This window comes from Coregonus clupeaformis, chromosome 31, assembly GCF_020615455.1.
Source record: "Coregonus clupeaformis isolate EN_2021a chromosome 31, ASM2061545v1, whole genome shotgun sequence".
In the NCBI taxonomy this organism is placed as follows: Eukaryota; Metazoa; Chordata; class Actinopteri; order Salmoniformes; family Salmonidae; genus Coregonus; species Coregonus clupeaformis.
Genome location: NC_059222.1, coordinates 30,719,918 through 30,737,705, shown reverse-complemented (window position 1 = coordinate 30,737,705; position 17,788 = coordinate 30,719,918). Strand labels below are relative to the sequence as shown.

At 42.0% G+C, this 17,788-nt stretch overlaps 1 protein-coding gene and 1 long non-coding RNA gene across 2 annotated transcripts; both read left to right on the top strand.

Moving 5' to 3' along the window:
* Nucleotides 1-154: 154 nt before the first annotated feature.
* LOC121547977 lies at nt 155-12,289 on the top strand. The gene is made up of 4 exons (XR_005996580.2): nt 155-288; nt 10,540-10,622; nt 10,861-11,241; nt 11,519-12,289. It is a non-coding gene; the product is annotated as an uncharacterized LOC121547977 (long non-coding RNA).
* Nucleotides 12,290-12,497: 208 nt separating this feature from the next.
* Nucleotides 12,498-15,306, top strand: LOC121547978. The gene is made up of 4 exons (XM_041859381.2): nt 12,498-12,664; nt 12,807-13,178; nt 13,699-13,829; nt 14,469-15,306. The coding sequence occupies exons 1-4, from the start codon at nt 12,598-12,600 to the stop codon at nt 14,592-14,594; spliced, it is 696 nt and encodes a 231-aa protein (XP_041715315.1). The 5' UTR covers nt 12,498-12,597; the 3' UTR covers nt 14,595-15,306.
* The last annotated feature ends 2,482 nt before the right edge of the window (nt 15,307-17,788 follow it).

Below are 17,788 nucleotides of genomic sequence, written 5' to 3'. Positions count from 1 at the left end.
TGTCTGTGTGTGCATAGAGACAGTGCAAATATTGAAATAAAAATGCACTACTCAACCAGAGGATGGCAGTAAACCTCTAAGTAGTTTGCTGCTGTGGATATTATACAGTATGGAGTCTATATTGGGAATCAGGAAGGTCTGGTTTAGCTTGTTTTCCTTTCAGATAGAGGGAAAGTTAAAAGGGGAATATCCACTCTCTCCACCCACTCTCTTCTACCACAGTTATAACTAGGGACAATTCACAATCGGGATTTATTGGATTACGGAACCTCCAGAGGCTGTGAGCTTGTAAGTGCATTATACTTACTACTTAGATCATTGTGAGCTTGTGTGATTGTGTGTGTGTGTGTGTGCCTTTCCTTAAGACACACGTGTGTGTGTGTGTGTGTCAGGATATATTAGTCACCTGACCTTGAGGTGACATCTCATGGTTACGCTCAGGGTCTCTATCTCAGAATCACCTTTTAGAGTCTGTGTTTGATGGTGAATTCAGCTGAACTGTGGGTGTTGTATAACTGCCTTAACAGTCTGATGGCCTTGAGATAGAAGCTGTTTTTCAGTCTCTCGGTCCCAGCTTTGATGCACCTGTACTGACCTCGCCTTCTGGATGACAGCGGGGTGAACAGGCAGTGACTCGGGTGGTTGTTGTCCTTGATGATATTTTTGGCCTTCCTGTGACATCGGGTGCTATAGATGTCCTGGAGGGCAGGTAGTTTGCCCCCGGTGATGCGTTGGGCAGACCGCACCACCCTCTGGAGAGCCCTGCGGTTGCGGGCGGTGCAGTTGCTGAACCAGGTGGTGATACAGCCCGACAGGATGCTCTCAATTGTGCATCTGTAAAAGTTTGTGAGGGTTTTAGGTGCCAAGCCAAATTTCTTCAGCCTCCTGAGGTTGAAGAGGCGCTGTTGCGCCTTATTCACCACACTGTCTGTGTGGGTGGACCATTTCAGATCATGAGTGATGTGTACGCCAAGGAACATGAAGCTTTCCACCTTCTCCACTGCTGTCCCATTGATTTGGATAGGGGCGTGCTCCCTCTGCTGTTTCCTGAAGTCCGCAATCAGCTCCTTTGTTTTGTTGACATTGAGTGAGAGGTTATTTTCCTGGCACCACACTCCCAGGGCTCTCACATCCTCCCTGTAGGCTGCCTCGTCATTGTTGGTAATCAGGCCTACTACTGTTGTGTCATCTACAAACTTGATGATTGAGTTGGAGGCGTGCGTGGCCACGCAGTCATGGGTGAACAGGGAGTACAGGAGGGGGCTAAGCACGCACCCTTGTGGGGCCCCTGTGTTGAGGATGTTGAGGTGTTGTTTCCTACCTTCACCATCTGGGGGCGGCCCGTCAGGAAGTCCAGGACCCAGTTGCACAGGGCGGGGTTCAGACCCACGGCCCGAGCTTAATGATGAGCTTGGAGGGTAGTATGGTATTGAATGCTGAGCTATAGTCAATGAACAGCATTCTTACATAGGTATTCCTCTTGTCCAGATGGGATAGGGCAGTGTGCAGTGCGATGGCGATTGCATCGTCTGTGGATCTATTGGGGCGGTAAGCAAATTGAAGTGGGTCTAGGGTGTCAGGTAAGGTTGAGGTGATATGATCCTTGACTAGCCCTCAAAGCACTTCATGATGACAGAAGTTAGTGCTACGGGGCGATAGTCATTTAGTTCAGTTACCTTTGCTTTCTTGGGTACAGGAACAATGGTGGATATCTTGAAGCAAGTTGGGACAGCAGACTGGGATAGGGAGAGATTGAATATATCTGAAAACACTCCAGCCAGCTGGTCTGCGCATGCTCTGAGGACGCGGCTAGGAATGCCGTCTGGGCTGGCAGCCTTGTGAGGGGTTAACACCCTTAAATGTCTTACTCATGTCGGCCACGGAGAAGGAGAGCCCACAGTCCTTGGTAGCGTGCCGCATCGGTGGCACTGTGTAATCCTCAAAGCGGGCGATGAAGGTGTTTAGCTTGTCCGGAAGCAAGACGTCGCTGTCCGCGACGTGGCTGGTTTTCCCTTTTAGTCCATGATTGCCTGTAGACCCTGCCACAGACGTCTCGTGTCTGAGCCGTTGAATTGCAACTCCACTTTGTCTCTGTACTGACGTTTTGCCTGTTTGATTGCCTTACGGAGAGAATAACTACACTGTTTGTATTCGGCCATATTCCCAGTCACCTTGCCATGGTTAAATGCGGTGGTTCGCGCTTTCAGTTTTGCGCGAATGCTGCCATCTATCCACGGTTTCTGGTTTGGGTAGGTTTTAATAGTCACAGTGGGTACAACATCTCCCATACACTTCCTGATGAACTCAGTCACTGTATCCGTGTATTCGTCAGTGTTATTCTCAGTGGCTACCTGGAACATATCCCAGTCCGCGTTATCAAAATAATCTTGAAGCATGGATTCCGATTGGTCAGACCAACGTTGAATAGTCCTTAGCACGGGTACTTCCTGTTTGAGCTTCTGCCTATTGGAAGGGAGGAGCAAAATGGAGTCATGATCAGATTTGCCAAAGGCAGGGCAGGGGAGGGCCTTGTAGGCATTTCTAAAAGCTGAGTAGCAGTGGTCCAATGTTTTCTCAGAGCGAGTGCTACAGTCAATGTGTTGGTAGAATTTCGGTAGCATTTTCCTCAAATTTGCTTTGTTAAAATCCCCATCTACAATAAATGCGGCCTCAGGATATGTTTGCATAAAGTCCAGTGTAGTTCTTTGAGGGCCGTTGTGGTATCGGCTTGAGGAGGAATACACACGGCTGTGACTATAACCGAAGATAATTCTCTTGGGAGGTAATACGGTCGGCATTTGATTGAGGTTAATCACACCATGAGTAGTTAATCATGAAACATACACCCCCACCTTTCTTCTTCCCGGAGAGTTCTTTATTCCTGTCTGCACGATGTACTGAGAACCCAGCTGGCTGAATGGACGGAGACAGTATATCCCGACAGAGCCACTTTTCCGTGAAACAGAATATGTTACAATCTGTTAAGTTGCGTAATTCGAATCTGGTATCAGAACAGAATTTAACACTAAGTCACTGAATATATTCTCAGCTTTTTTATTAATATAATTAGTAAAGTGAATAAATGGTAAATGCAATTTTCTTATATACGGGTTCACTGTAACACCTCGCAGGGCAAAACAGAGAACTAACTGTCCCAACCCAAAGTTATTATTTTAATACTCAGACAGAGATAGTTCCCGTTCAAAGCGGGCCTGTCAGAGTAGAGGCTGAGCGTGGTTTAAACTTACTCAGCCTATCGTTGGCGCACAGGCTGGTCCCAGCCCCTTGGCGCTTCACTGTTGCCGGGCATTCGTTGTTTTTTGCAACTTGTCTCGAGAGTCAGCAACCCTCAGACATAGTTTCCTCTTCTTCATTGTTGCAGTACACATGTCCTTGAGCGGTTTAACAAAGAGGCAGTGTGTGTGTGTGTGTCACAAGTCTATCTCAGCCTCCCCCCTAACGGTTCCTCACATTAGTCACAGCTTGTTATGTTAAACAATCTATATCAGTACAGCACAAACCTATTATGTTTGATCATTAATGTATTCTTTTTAAACTAGGCATCACATCTAATTATAAGAAAATAGATCCCAACAAATCCCTGATGTCTCTCTGGAAGGAGATCCTCGCCCTGAGCTCATCTACTTTATTATCCAGAGACTGAACATTAGCGAGAAATATACTCGGAAGTGGTGGATGGTGTGCGCGCCTCCTGAGTTAGACTAGAAGTCCACTCCGAATACCTCTTCTCTACCAGCGGTGTTTTGGCTCAGCTTCTGGAATCAGTTAAATTGCCCTGGGGGGTACGAACAATGGATCCAATTCAGAAAAGTCGTATTCCTGGTCATAATGCTGGTGAGTTACCACCGCTCTGATATCCAAAAGTTATTTCCGGCTGTATGCAATAACACAAAAAAAATTCTGGACTAATAATGTAAGAAATAACACACAAAAAAAACAAAATACTGCAAAGTTGCTTAGAAGCTAGAAGCAGAGCTGCCCTATCTGTTGGTACCAAGCATTATCCTCCGATTTTTACCTCAACGTAGTGTAAAATACACATATAAACAAACGCCTAAATATAGCCATATTTTGCTGGGGGGCAATGAGGAGACTCGGGATCTTCCCCCATGGCCCTTTCCCCCATGCGTTTCCATGGCAATTCCATTGTCTTGGTCGAGTTTGATTGATCTCTTTACATCTATGGGTAAACGCACAATGGCTGCCTGGTATTGTGATGCAATAATTTCCATGGTAATGTAGAATTTTCATTCAAATGATGTTAACTGATGTGGCTCATGCAATGGAATGTATTTTTTGTAATGTCTATTGAGTTGAATCAACAAATCACAGCACATATTTTAACACATATTTTACTTCCTGCTTTATTGGGTATCCTATGGGTACACTTGCAATGGCCGCGAGTCCAACTATTATGCCATTCTATTTCTATGGCAGCACATGCAGTCAGGAGTGGAGTATTGGAGAAAATTTGCTATTTTCTGCTATTCAAATGGTTATTATCGTGACCAAGGTCATTTGGCTGGCCAATACCGTCAGCCCAAATTCCATGAATTTTACAGGAAAAAAATTGCTTGAGTGGGACTTTTCAGATGAACCCAGACTTTGTCCTGACCTGTTCATAAAAATCATTCAATTGAATTGATGTACGCAATTGGACCAATCCTAACAATAACGCCACAGTTGCCACACCTGCAGATCAGGACTGGGGTCAATTTCAGTCCATTCAAGCCATAGACCATATGAAGCAGAAGGCCTGTGTAGGTGTGTAGGTGCTGCAACCTGGTCTCAGAGCATTTCCTATTATCCTGTAAGTAAATCCGTGACACTCCATTTATACTGAAGCTACTAAGCTATGTGGAATGGTTTTAAGATGGTCATACTAAGGATTATTTTGCTATTTATTTTGAATTTTAAGACCCCTTGAAGTATAAAAAAAATATTTGATGGAAAATTGTATTTGCTATTAGCCCATAAAGATTAATTTATTAACAGATTCACTACATGGAACAACAGATAGTCACCCCAAAAAAATCTAAGGAAGTTTGTTCTGAAGTGTCTGTCCTGCAGTATTTTCTGAGCGATATAAGAAAGATCAGGAAACATTATTATAATTTTTTTTTTTTTTACATGTATTTCACCCCTTATTTTTGGCACTAAACAGTCTCCATATATACTTCAGACGAGCCTTGTGAGACCTGTGGGCATCCTAGAGCAAAACAGCTGACATATACGTGTTGGTGAGCGTTTCACCTGTCCACAGAGGGGTCATTATTAGTGTGTAGCCGAAACTGTTCGTACGCTACAGACAGAAGCTGGCAGATCGGCTGTACCGACGCTTGTGGGGGTCGTAGAGCAAAAAAGAGAACACATTCGTGTTCGCGAGAGTCTCATCTTTCCATAGAGGGGTCATAGTTTGTAGGCCAAACCGTCCGGACGCTACAGACGATGGTGGCGCGCACAAACTATCCATCGTCAGATTTAGATTTTTAGAAAGTGTTTTACTCAATTATTTATATCAATGCTGAGCTCACCCATGATGTGATGAATTGTAAATAGTAGCTAATTGCTATTAGCTAATTCATATTGTGGTTTCTGTCAGCCGAGCGTTAGCTAAATACAGTGCCTTGCAAAAGTATTCAAGTTTTTCCTATTTTGTTGCATTACAACCTGTAATTTAAATTGATTTTTATTTGGATTTCATGTAATGGTCATGAACAAAATAGTCCAAATTGGTGAAGTGAAATGAAAAAAATAACTTGTTTCAAAAAAGTATAAAAAATAAATAATGGAAAAGTGGTGCGTGCATATGTATTCACCCCCTTTGCTATGAAGCCCCTAAATAATATCTGGTGCAACCAATTACCCTCAGAAGTCACATAATTAGTTAAATAAAGTCCACATGTGTGCAATCTAAGTGTCACATGATCTGTCACATGATCTCAGTATATATACACCTGTTCTGAAAGGCCCCAGAGTCTGCAACACCACTAACCAAGGGACACCACCAAGCAAGCAGCACCATGAAGACCAGGGAGCTCTCCAAACAGGTCAGGGATAAAGTTGTGGAGAAGTACAGATCAGGGTTGGGTTATAAAAAAATATCAGAAACTTTGAAAATCCCACTGAGCACCATTAAATCCATTATTAAAATAATTGAAAGAATATGGCACCACAACAAACCTGCCAAGGAGGGCATTAATCAGAGGCAACAAAGAGACCAAAGATAACCCAGAAGGAGCTACAAAGCTCCACAGCGGAGATTGGAGTGTCTGTCCATAGGATCACTTTAAGCCGTACACTCCACAGAGCTGGGCTTTACGGAAGAGTAGCCAGAAAAAAGCCATTGCTGAAAGAAGAAAATAAGCAAACACGTTTGGTAATCACCAAAAGGCATGTGGGAGACACCCCAAACATATGGAAGAAGGTACTCTGGTCAGATGAGACTAAAATGTACGCTATGTCTGGCGCAAACCCAACACCTCTCATCACCCCGAGATCACCATCCTCACAGTGAAGCATGGTGGTGGCAGCATCATGCTGTGGGGATGTTTTTAATCGGCAGGGACTGGGAAACTGGTCAGAATTGAAGGAATGATGGATGGCACTAAATACAGGGAAATTCTTGAGGGAAACCTGTTTCAGTCTTCCAGAGATTTGAGACTGGGACGGAGGTTCACCTTCCAGCTGGACAATGACCCTAAGCATACTGCTAAAGCAACACTTGAGCAAAACATATTTTGCATCTTCAAAGTGGTAGGCATGTTGTGTAAATCAAATGATACAAGCCCCCAAAAAATCCATTTTAATTCCAGGTTGTAAGGCAACAAAATAGAAAAAATGCCAAGGAGGATGAATACTTTCGCAAGCCACTGTATGACTGCTTGTGTTATGTCAATCTTTCCTCAGTAAGCGCTAGGACTAATGTAGCCTCCATTTTCCAGTTTGGATGATTGTGTTAGGCTGTCGCTACTTCTGTGAATGTCTGAAGACTGCATCCAAAAATAAACTGTTCACATTCAGGACATAACTTTGTAAGGACTGTGTTTGTGCAAAATGTTTCTGTGAAAAAACAGTGTGGCCAGTTCAAATGCTGACTGTTGCGTCAATCAAAACTGGACGTTCTAAATAAGCATTCTAATCACACCGGGGACCACAGTAGAATGATCACACCCGTTTGTTGGTACATGTGAAAGGGTTAATAACATTCCACCCATGAGGCCAAAGAGTGTGCTTTTGGTCATTGCCTGCAGGAAAGGACTACAGGTCTTACTCACATTGGCTATGGAGAGAGAGAGATCACACAGTCGTCTGGAACAACTGGTGCTCTCATGCATGGTTCAGTGTTGCTAACCACGAAGCAAGCATAGAAGACATTTAGCTAATCTGGTAGGCTCGCGTCGCTGGGCAGCTTGCGGCTGGGTTTCCCTTTGTAATGATAGTTTGCAAGCCCTGCCACATCTGTCGAGCGTCAGAGCAGGCGTAGTAGGATTCGATCTTAGTCCTGTATCGTCTAAGACATTTTGTGGTTGGAATTGCAGTATGTATTTCTTTTGAGAATTTAGACGTGAGATAGCAATTTTTGACAGACTGGGTTCATCTGGACCATAGACTGTAAAAAATCTGGACAAACAAAAAACGGTTGTTTAGCAACCGGATAGCTGTGAGGTTGATCAAATTAGGATAAAATCCTCTGTTCTCCTAGAATGTTCATATTTGAAGACGGCAGAAAGGCCGGTGTTTTTGGCCCATGATATGGAGTACAGGGAGTGTATTAGCTAAAGAGACTGGTACCCATGCTAGTTGGGGATCATGACTAAACAGCAATTTTCAAGTCCTACCATAGATTTTCAAGTAGATTTAAGTCAAAACTGTAACTCAACAACATTCACTGTCTTCTTGGTAAGCAACTCCAGTGTAGACTTGGCCTTGTGTTGTAGGTTAATGTCCTGCTGAAAGGTGAATTCCTCTCCCAGTGTCTGCTGTAAAGCAAACTGAAGCAGGGTTTCCTCTATGATTTTGCCTGTGCTTAGCTCCACCCCATTTTCTTATCCTGAAAAACTCCCCAGTATTTGCCAATTCCATGATGCAGCCACCACCATGCTTGAAAATAAGGAGGTAGTTACTCAGTGATGTGTTGTGTTAGATTTTCCCCAAACATAAGACTTTGCGTATAGGCCAAAAAGTGAATTCCACAGCCATTGAACTCTGTAACTGTATTAATATCACAGATGGCCTCATGGAAACATCCCTGAGCAGTTTCATTCTTGTCCTGCAGCTCAGTTCAGAAGGAAAACTGTATATTTGATCTGTCTGGGTGGTTTAATACATATTCCACAGCATAATTATTAACTTGACCATGCTTAAAGAGATATTCAATTTCTGATTTGTTATTGTTACCCATCTACGCTCCCAATCACTGCCTTTCTTTATGAGGCTTTCTAAAAGCTCCCTGGTCTTTGTAGTTGAATCTGTGCTGGAAATGCAATACTTGACTGAGGGACCTTACAGATGTTGTACTGTATGTATGGGGGACAGAGGAAACGTTAGTCATTACATTAAAAAAATCATGTTAACCCCTATTATTTCACACAGAGTGAGACCATGTAACTTATTGTTTGATTTGTTAAACAAAATTGTAGTCCTGAACTAATTTAGGCTTGCCTAAAAAAAGGTGTTGAATACTTACAGTGGGGAAAAAAAGTATTTAGTCAGCCACCAATTGTGCATGTTCTCCCACTTAAAAAGATGAGAGAGGCCTGTAATTTTCATCATAGGTACACGTCAACTATGACAGACAAATTGAGAAAAGAAAATCCAGAAAATCACATTGTAGGATTTTTTATGAATTTATTTGCAAATTATGGCGGAAAATAAGTATTTGGTCACCTACAAACAAGCAAGATTTCTGTCTCTCACAGACCTGTAACTTCTTCTTTAAGAGGCTCCTCTGTCCTCCACTCGTTACCTGTATTAATGGCACCTGTTTGAACTTGTTATCAGTATAAAAGACACCTGTCCACAACCTCAAACAGTCACACTCCAACTCCACTATGGCCAAGACCAAAGAGCTGTCAAAGGACACCAGAAACAAAATTGTAGACCTGCACCAGGCTGGGAAGACTGAATCTGCAATAGGTAAGCAGCTTGGTTTGAAGAAATCAACTGTGGGAGCAATTATTAGGAAATGGAAGACATACAAGACCACTGATAATCTCCCTCGATCTGGGGCTCCACGCAAGATCTCACCCCGTGGGGTCAAAATGATCACAAGAACGGTGAGCAAAAATCCCAGAACCACACGGGGGGACCTAGTGAATGACCTGCAGAGAGCTGGGACCAAAGTAACAAAGCCTACCATCAGTAACACACTACGCCGCCAGGGACTCAAATCCTGCAGTGCCAGACATGTCCCCCTGCCTAAGCCAGTACATGTCCAGGCCCGTCTGAAGTTTGCTAGAGTGCATTTGGATGATCCAGAAGAGGATTGGGAGAATATCCTATGGTCAGATGAAACCAAAATAGAACTTTTTGGTAAAAACTCAACTCGTCGTGTTTGGAGGACAAAGACTGCTGAGTTGCATCCAAAGAACACCATACCTACTGTGAAGCATGGGGGTGTAAACATCATGCTTTGGGGCTGTTTTTCTGCAAAGGGACCAGGACGACTGATCCGTGTAAAGGAAAGAATGAATGGGGCCATATATCGTGAGATTTTGAGTGAAAACCTCCTTCCATCAGTAAGGGCATTGAAGATGAAACGTGGCTGGGTCTTTCAGCATGACAATGATCCCAAACACACCGCCCGGGCAACGAAGGAGTGGCTTCGTAAGAAGCATTTCAAGGTCCTGGAGTGGCCTAGCCAGTCTCCAGATCTCAACCCCATAGAAAATCTTTGGAGGGAGTTGAAAGTCTGTGTTGCCCAGCGACAGCCCCAAAACATCACTGCTCTAGAGGAGATCTGCATGGAGGAATGGGCCAAAATACCAGCAACAGTTTGTGAAAACCTTGTGAAGACTTACAGAAAACTTTTGACCTGTGTCATTGCCAACAAAGGGTATATAACAAAGTATTGAGAAACTTTTGTTATTGACCAAATACTTATTTTCCACCATAATTTGCAAATAAATTCATTAAAAATCCTACAATGTGATTTTCTGGAGAAAGAAAATCTCATTTTGTCTGTCATAATTGACGTGTACCTATGATGAAAATTACAGGCCTCTCTCATCTTTTTAAGTGGGAGAACTTGCACAATTGGTGGCTGACTAAATACTTTTTTTCCCCACTGTGTACAACGACTATATTCTAGTTATCAAATTTTTATTAATCTAAAAAATATATATATAATTTTTCTTCCACTTTGGGATTTTGTTTTACAGTTAAATCTATTTTAATCCCACTTTGTAACACAATAAAATGTGAAGAAATCCAAGGGGTATAAATACTTTTACAAGGCACTGTACATGTACTGTTTAAACTATTCATGTCTTGTGGTCTTTTTTCTTTGTGCTTTAGGACAGATACACTCACTGGCAACATGCTTCTGCTGTTTCTGTGTCTGGATTTGGGAACTCCTAGTGTCCATTCACAAGGACAAGGTAAATTCAAACTGCAAACTTCATAAATTGATAAGGTGAAATCATGTTGTTGTAATGGTATTACTGTAATATTACGATATAATACAGCATTGTTATATATGATAATGAACATGTGAATGTCCACTTTTATAATTGTATATATATGAGCACGTTTATCATACTGATATTATCCATTGATATCCTTTTATTCATTGATATCCTTGCACGTTCATTCATTGATATCCTTTGTGTTTTCCAGGGGTTAAAGTAACATGTGACAGTCCATCGGTTTCAGAGGACCAGCAACTGGTACTGAGATGTACAGTGGATTACACTGCCATACAAACTCCCAACCAAGGGACGGAGGGGACCGCAAATGACCCAACATGTGTTACTGAACGGTTTACATGGAAGAATTCAAATATTGTACTACGGAGTTGTGAACAAGACAACTGTAACAAGAAAACATGTGAAGCATCTCCACACACTAGGGAAGACACTGACAGCAACACCATCCAACACTACTGTTATGAGAAAAAAAGTGCTACCAAAGCTGATGAGGGTATTTACACTTTTTCCATTGGCACAAACTGTGGGGATAATTCAGGGACAACAAGCTGGTTCAGTGATGCAGTTACTGGTGAGTACAATGCTAAAGTACAAAGCACTTCATCAACAACTCCTGTGCCAATTCAAACATGCTGTGCTTTACCGGACAGTGACCAGTCTATATTGACTAGGGTTAAATGGGCCCTGAGTTTTTCCCGGTCATGTGATATGACCAGGAAAAGCTTTAGTAATAATTACAATTAAATGTGATAATACAATATTCCTATTTAAATTCCATATAGGGCTTTGTACTGTGACGTTTGTGAGTATTCAGTGTGTTCATAGCAAACTTCTCTTTATTTTCTCAGCGAGAAAAGAGGGAAACCAACCCACCCAACAAGCTCCCGTATGGTTAGCCCTGGTTGTTATCATCAGCATCATCACTGTTCTGGCCGTTCTATTGTTTCTCATCACTTCTCATTCTGGCAGAAGATTGATGGATCGACTCAAGAGTTATATGACCCAGAGCAACAGGAACAACACTGATGAGAGCCCTGAAGGTACAAGAGAGGCCCTTACCCTGGTGTCTGCATAACATTCAGCGTGAGCCAGTTGGCTTGTTGGTTCTTTCGAAATTAACTCAACGTTGCCCCTGCTATGTTGCTGTATGTCAGATGTATTCTATACCAATAAAACACTACTCACTTTTGCACCTAAATTAGTTTTGCACAAACATTTATGGAATCAGTTTGTGAAATCACTAATAATCGTCTTTCACAGAAAAAATGGTGCTATCTGGAACCTAACAGGGTTATTTGGCATCCCCATAGGAGAACCCTTTGAATAACTCTGGTTCCAGGTAGAACCCTTTTCATAACCCTTCCTAAGCTTGTTTATAAAGGGAGTTGGTTTTGGTCTATCTATACATTGATGTGTGTAATATTCTGTAATATTCTGCTCAACTCACAAGCATTGTTTTCATAACCACTAAGATAAGCTTGTTTTTGGTTTTAGCCTAAACTCTGATGTAATATTCTGGGATTCATGGATTTTTTTATGAATATAAAATGTTATTGATTTGTGTACAAATAAACTTTTGGAAATAACCAGTCTTTATAATGTTATTTCTCTCATATAGAGCTTGTTGTCTTGTACTGAATTATTATCTCCAACAATAATGTACATTTCAGTTATCACAGCACACACACACACACACACACACCACACACACACACACACACTAACCGTCATCAGAGAATAAAAACATGAAAACCACAACCCTTCCTGTGCACGAAACAATAGAGGAAGCTCTCCCATAGCCTCTTATTCAGCTCTTCTTCATTTTACCCTGCCGAAAGACAGTTCACCAGTCAGTTGTGAGTGTGTTGCGTTTGTGGAAGAGTGTGTGGAGCTCTCTAATCGATGCAGCTGGTACCCAGGTGGCAGGATGGATGCCCTGTTGTGGAGATGTGTGCTGGGACTCCTCTGCACACCTGCAGTGCTCACCTGGACAGGTATTGTGAGTTTTTAGTTGACCCTAAATGGACAATAAAGCTTCAGACTAAAAACAAGGAGGACCAAGGTGGCATTCTTGTCTTCATAATAACAAAATGTCTAAAACCTGGGCCCCTGTCTATCTATCTCTCTCCCTGCCAGTTTCCCAGAGCCCCAGTGCCGTATCTCTGATGAAGGTCAACTTCTCAGCTGAGATCCACTGCTCCACATCGCTACCCGACCCCACAGGCCTCTACCTCAGGGGTCGATTCCACGGTGACAGAGATGTACTGTACTTGTCGATGGCTGACAGAGCAGTCAGTAGGATCACCACCCACTATGGGTTCAAAGGTCGGGTCACAGTGGTGTCAGACCAGGACCAGGAGGTCAAGCGGTGCTGTGAGTTCACACTGAGGCTGTCCCAGCTTGGGGTGGATGACACAGACAGTTACTACTGCAGCTGGAGGTACTACGATAGCCAAAGGAAAGTGCTGGTACAGCTGCAGAGTAATGGCACCATCATCATGGTCAGAGGTACAAACATACTTTTTTTTATTAAAGAAGAAGAAATGTTATTCAATAGGGTTAGGGTGAATTCCATTTTTCATTCAGACTGTCTTTCTCTTCCTGGATTAACAAAGAATTGGTATCCAATCATTGTTCTAGAACTGTCTGTTCCACACTTTTTTATGATGCGGTGTGAAAATATCAATCTCTGCGATTTCAATGACATACCACAACTTTGTATTGTAGGGTTTGAGTCAACCTTTGATGAAACATTGTCTGAACCTCAACTGATGGAAGTGGTTTTAATGTGGCTAGTACTAGCTATGATCATGATTAGTGCACAAGATGTTAGGTATTGTGTTCCGATATGTGCAATGTGGACTCACCATATTCCTTTGAATTTCTTTTGAATTAGTTTTCCCTGAGCAGTTGACCAGGCCAGGAAAAACTCTGGGCAAGAGTCAAAGGAATATATTGGGGGCCCAGAGATTGTCAGGAAGACATGAAGCTGAACCACTTCATCTAATTCCCTCTCCCCTCCATACAGAGAGAGATCCAGAGGAGTGCTTTGGTGGCGGTCAGACCATCATGGAACTCATCTTGATTGTGCTGAGTGGGACGACCTTCATCGTCATCCTCATCCTCTTCATCGGAGCTTGGATGTGGCGATGCACAAGGGTAAGCCAGTATAAATAAAATATGATTATGCTCAGTGTTTCCCCTATATGTGTTTAGCAGTATGGCGCACTGCCACTGATAAATTGTGGCCGCCACTGCAAAAACATTCAAATAATAATTATAATAATTTTTGGAATGATAAAACGTTTTCAGTGTAACGTTAAATGACTAAAACGAAATATGAATTATGTAAAAAAACATAATGGAGCAATATATTTTTTAATAAGATCATCTTTGAGAACTAACAATCACCATTCTCAGGGAGAATCTGAAATTCCAAAAAGGTCATGGCATGGGTCCCCCATTGATTTTGTTTGAGTCATTTCAGATAGCATAAGAACACGGCATAGGCCATGGCTAAATTTGTATAATTGCAGGAAATTATCTTTAAAACTGAAAATTCTCTCAGTCCCATGGCAAAATGTATAGAATTGCAGGAAATTAGCTTTGAAACTGCACATTTTCTCTCAGCCCCATGACAAAATTAATGTGTAGAATTGCAGGAAACTAGCTTTAAAACTGTAAAATGTCCCCCCTCATAACTTAGTCTCTCTTTAGATACATAACATTCTGGATGAAGTCTAAGATAAGTGTGAATATGAATTTAAACTTCTCTATGTTTTCCTACATACCAAAAAGCACTACACACCAGCCAGGGTCAATAGAAGACACCACCATAACCAACACCAGCATGTGTCCACAGCCCAGGCCTACTTCTTCTCAAGCAGCTCTCCAGACAAGGTCGACTTTAGAGGAATACTGTAACATTGAAGGAATTGGAAGAAGTAATTCTGCAATTTATGTAATAATTTACCTTTAGAGTGTCTATGCAGTTAGGCCTACTGTCTGTTCTCACTAATGGAATGTTCTTTAAATACCATTTTCGGCTAGATTTCAGATATATTTTCAGACGTCTGTCTGAGCAATTGTAAAATTGTGCAATCCATATTTTTTATTATAATTATTTTATTTTTTGCCATTTGCATTGTTCTGCCATTTCTAAAGTTGGTAGTTGTGCATTTCTCTTCAATGCATCTTACAGAAATGTCAGTGCAATTAATAGCGTGCAATTCTGTGCCAATTGTAAGCTACTGTTCTCATCAGATCTTTCTCACGAAATGTCTGTGTTTCTCTTCTTTTGTGTCTCCACTTCCGATTGTTATGGAATTGTCTATGTTAGCAGAAAGACTCATTCTATGTGACTCAGTGACACATACCATACCACATCCTGCAGTTTGATGTCTGACGTGCTTTTCAGATCAGATGTGGGCTGCCTAATGTGTGAACAGGTCAATTGTTTATTTTTTGCACATCCAGCAGATTTAAAAGATTAAGTGTTTTGACAATGTAGGCTAATCTGTTTGATTATCCTACTCTTCATCTGACATGTCCTAATGTGACCAATGTCACGACTTCCTCCGAAGCTGCCTCCTCTCCTTGTTCGGGCAGGCTTCGGCGTTCGTCGTCACCGGCCTTCTAGCCACTGCCGCATCACATCTCATCATTCCATTTGTTTTGTCTTGTTTATTACACACACCTGGTTCATATCCCCTCATTAGTACGTGTATAAGTGTTCCCTCTGCCCCCTTGTCCTTGTGGGTGATTGTTTAATGTGAGGAGAGAGTAGCGCGGTTGAGCTACGTGTATTTTGTATTGCCGGGGTATATTTGAGCCCCACCTGTTTAGCATATTATAATTTTTTTGGTTGCCTGTTTTGCATGTTATTTTGGCATTAATACGTGTCACATATCAGTTTGCAAACAATGTAAAAAAAAATAATCTATGAGTTAATAAAGCTGCATACAAACAGGGTCTCCTTTTTGCTTTCTTGAGTAAGGCAGCTCCAAAATGCAGGTGTTTCAGCCTAGCTCGGTGCTTTCTGTGGTGGTGAGGCAGCCAGCAGAAAATACGGCGCGTAAGGATTGGTAATGTTCTCTAGTTGCGCCATGATTGGCTCAGTGTTCTGTCACTCATGGGGACACTACGTCACCGCAAAATCTATGGGGAGAGCTCGAAAATTCAAGCCCCTTGCGTGCTGCCATAGATTTACATTAGAAGTGCCCAATCCTTGTCATATGAAGAGAAATTAAAGATACAACTTATTGGTGCTCATCGGCCATTGGACATAAACATTACATAACAAGTTGGAAATCGCAAATTCAACAATGAGTGGTTTGGAAGGAATCAATGGCTAACTGCAAGCTTTGCAAAGCAATCACTAGCCTGCTATTCAGTGGAGAGGGTGTGTGGTCCAAGTCTGGGTTTAATGGTCTCTTTTCCAAGCTTAAAAGGATAAACATTCACTCACAACACACCATGGGCCAGAAAAGGTTTAACACATTGGCCATGCTGTCAATCCAGCATGACATCAGTTGTTCAAAACAACTGGAAACTCGGAACTGGGAAATCTCAGATTTCAGTGAGGTCAAGACAACTGGGAACTCTGAAAAAAAAGAGCTCAGACTGGGAAAACGGTCATCCAACTCAGAATTCCAAGTCGGGAACTCGGGCCTCTTTCTAGAGCTCCGACCTGAAGATCACTGACGTCATGAATCAACTTTTTTGTTTTTTTTTGGGGGGTTCCCAGTTGTCTTAAAAGCACCATAAATCCAGAGAATGCCAGACTTTGATGACAACGTTTGATGACTAAATTTGCCCACAAGAAGGACCACCGCGCCACCTTCCTGTTCAAGTGAGCACAGCACAACAAGGTGAGTCAAAAAAATTATTGTTTGCCGCTGCATAAATAATGTTATATGCCAGGGAGATATGTATACTGTAGCTAAGAAAGTAATACTAAGTGTATGGTGTGTAGTAAGCCGTTAGTAGTGCATGTGCCTCACCCTAATAATTTGGTCCCTTTCCCCCTCATAACTTAGCCTATTCTTCTGACTTGGTTGTGCACATATAGCCTATAGCCTGTTTAGAGAAATGTCATCATCGAATATTGTAAGAGCTTTCATTGTCTGTTTATATGCCCCCTTTATTTATCCTACGGTTCTGACTTGGTGCACAGGGAGAATACTGTAAGAACAGCCCATGTTCTGAAGTCTGTCGCTGTACATTTCAAAAGTGCTGAACAAATACATATTGACTACGTCCGTCTTAGCTCGCTCATTAATATCTTAATCGAAATTACAGATTGTCTCTTATCCACTAATCTTTCCCTTATACCATAGTTTGTACATCTCAATTGTCAGTAGAACCCACATTTGTTTAAGCAAGACAGCCATATCAGCTATTTTTTTTAAAGGCAGTAAATGAGGCTGAAGGAACTGTTTCGCTGCCAGACAAGGCTCCGCTGATAGCCAGGTGTAACTGTGGTAAGGATTCACTCCATGGTGCTGAAAAGAAAGCTCTGCTATTGGGACAGCTTTATGTAGGCCCTAACAGTTTGTGGGCACCGTTTGTCACTGTTATAGTGCAATTAATGTATTGTTTAGTGTTGTGTTGTGTAGTGGCTTTGCTGGCATGCATCTAAAAAAATATGTGTTTTGTTTGCCCCACCAAGATTGACATGCTAACATCGCCACTGTTAACAGATATTGAGTTTATGAGAATTTGGCACTCTCCAGGGGAATTTGATAAGGCAATATCTAGGGCTAGTCAATGTCTAATCTTAGAATACATTATGGTGTCAGAAAGAGAGGATATAGTAATTCATTTAAACTGTGTTTTACTCAGTTAGAGTCTTCAAAATAAAACATGGTGCAGTAGCTATTGAATCTATTTTGTGTTATGTAGAAAACCAACAGAAAACACAGTGGCATTCATTCAAGGGCGCCAGAAATTCAACAGCAAGGTCTTGTTATGCAACTGTGTGTTTGTGTGTACCCTGGGGAGACAAATCCTGATAAATCCAAGACATTGACCCAATATTACCTTGGGTTTAGAGATTATTATCTCTATAATGCCATTTGTCAAGGTGCAGTTAGTTTTTTACCCGGAACTATGTATGC

Bases quoted from the DNA above. Each gene is read 5' to 3' on its own strand.
- LOC121547978 (XM_041859381.2), top strand. From the start codon at position 12,598: ATGGATGCCCTGTTGTGGAGATGTGTGCTGGGACTCCTCTGCACACCT. The intron at 12,665-12,806 runs GTATTGTGAGTT...TCTCCCTGCCAG, and splicing joins TGCAGTGCTCACCTGGACAG to TTTCCCAGAGCCCCAGTGCC. The intron at 13,830-14,468 runs GTAAGCCAGTAT...CATACCAAAAAG, and splicing joins GGATGTGGCGATGCACAAGG to CACTACACACCAGCCAGGGT.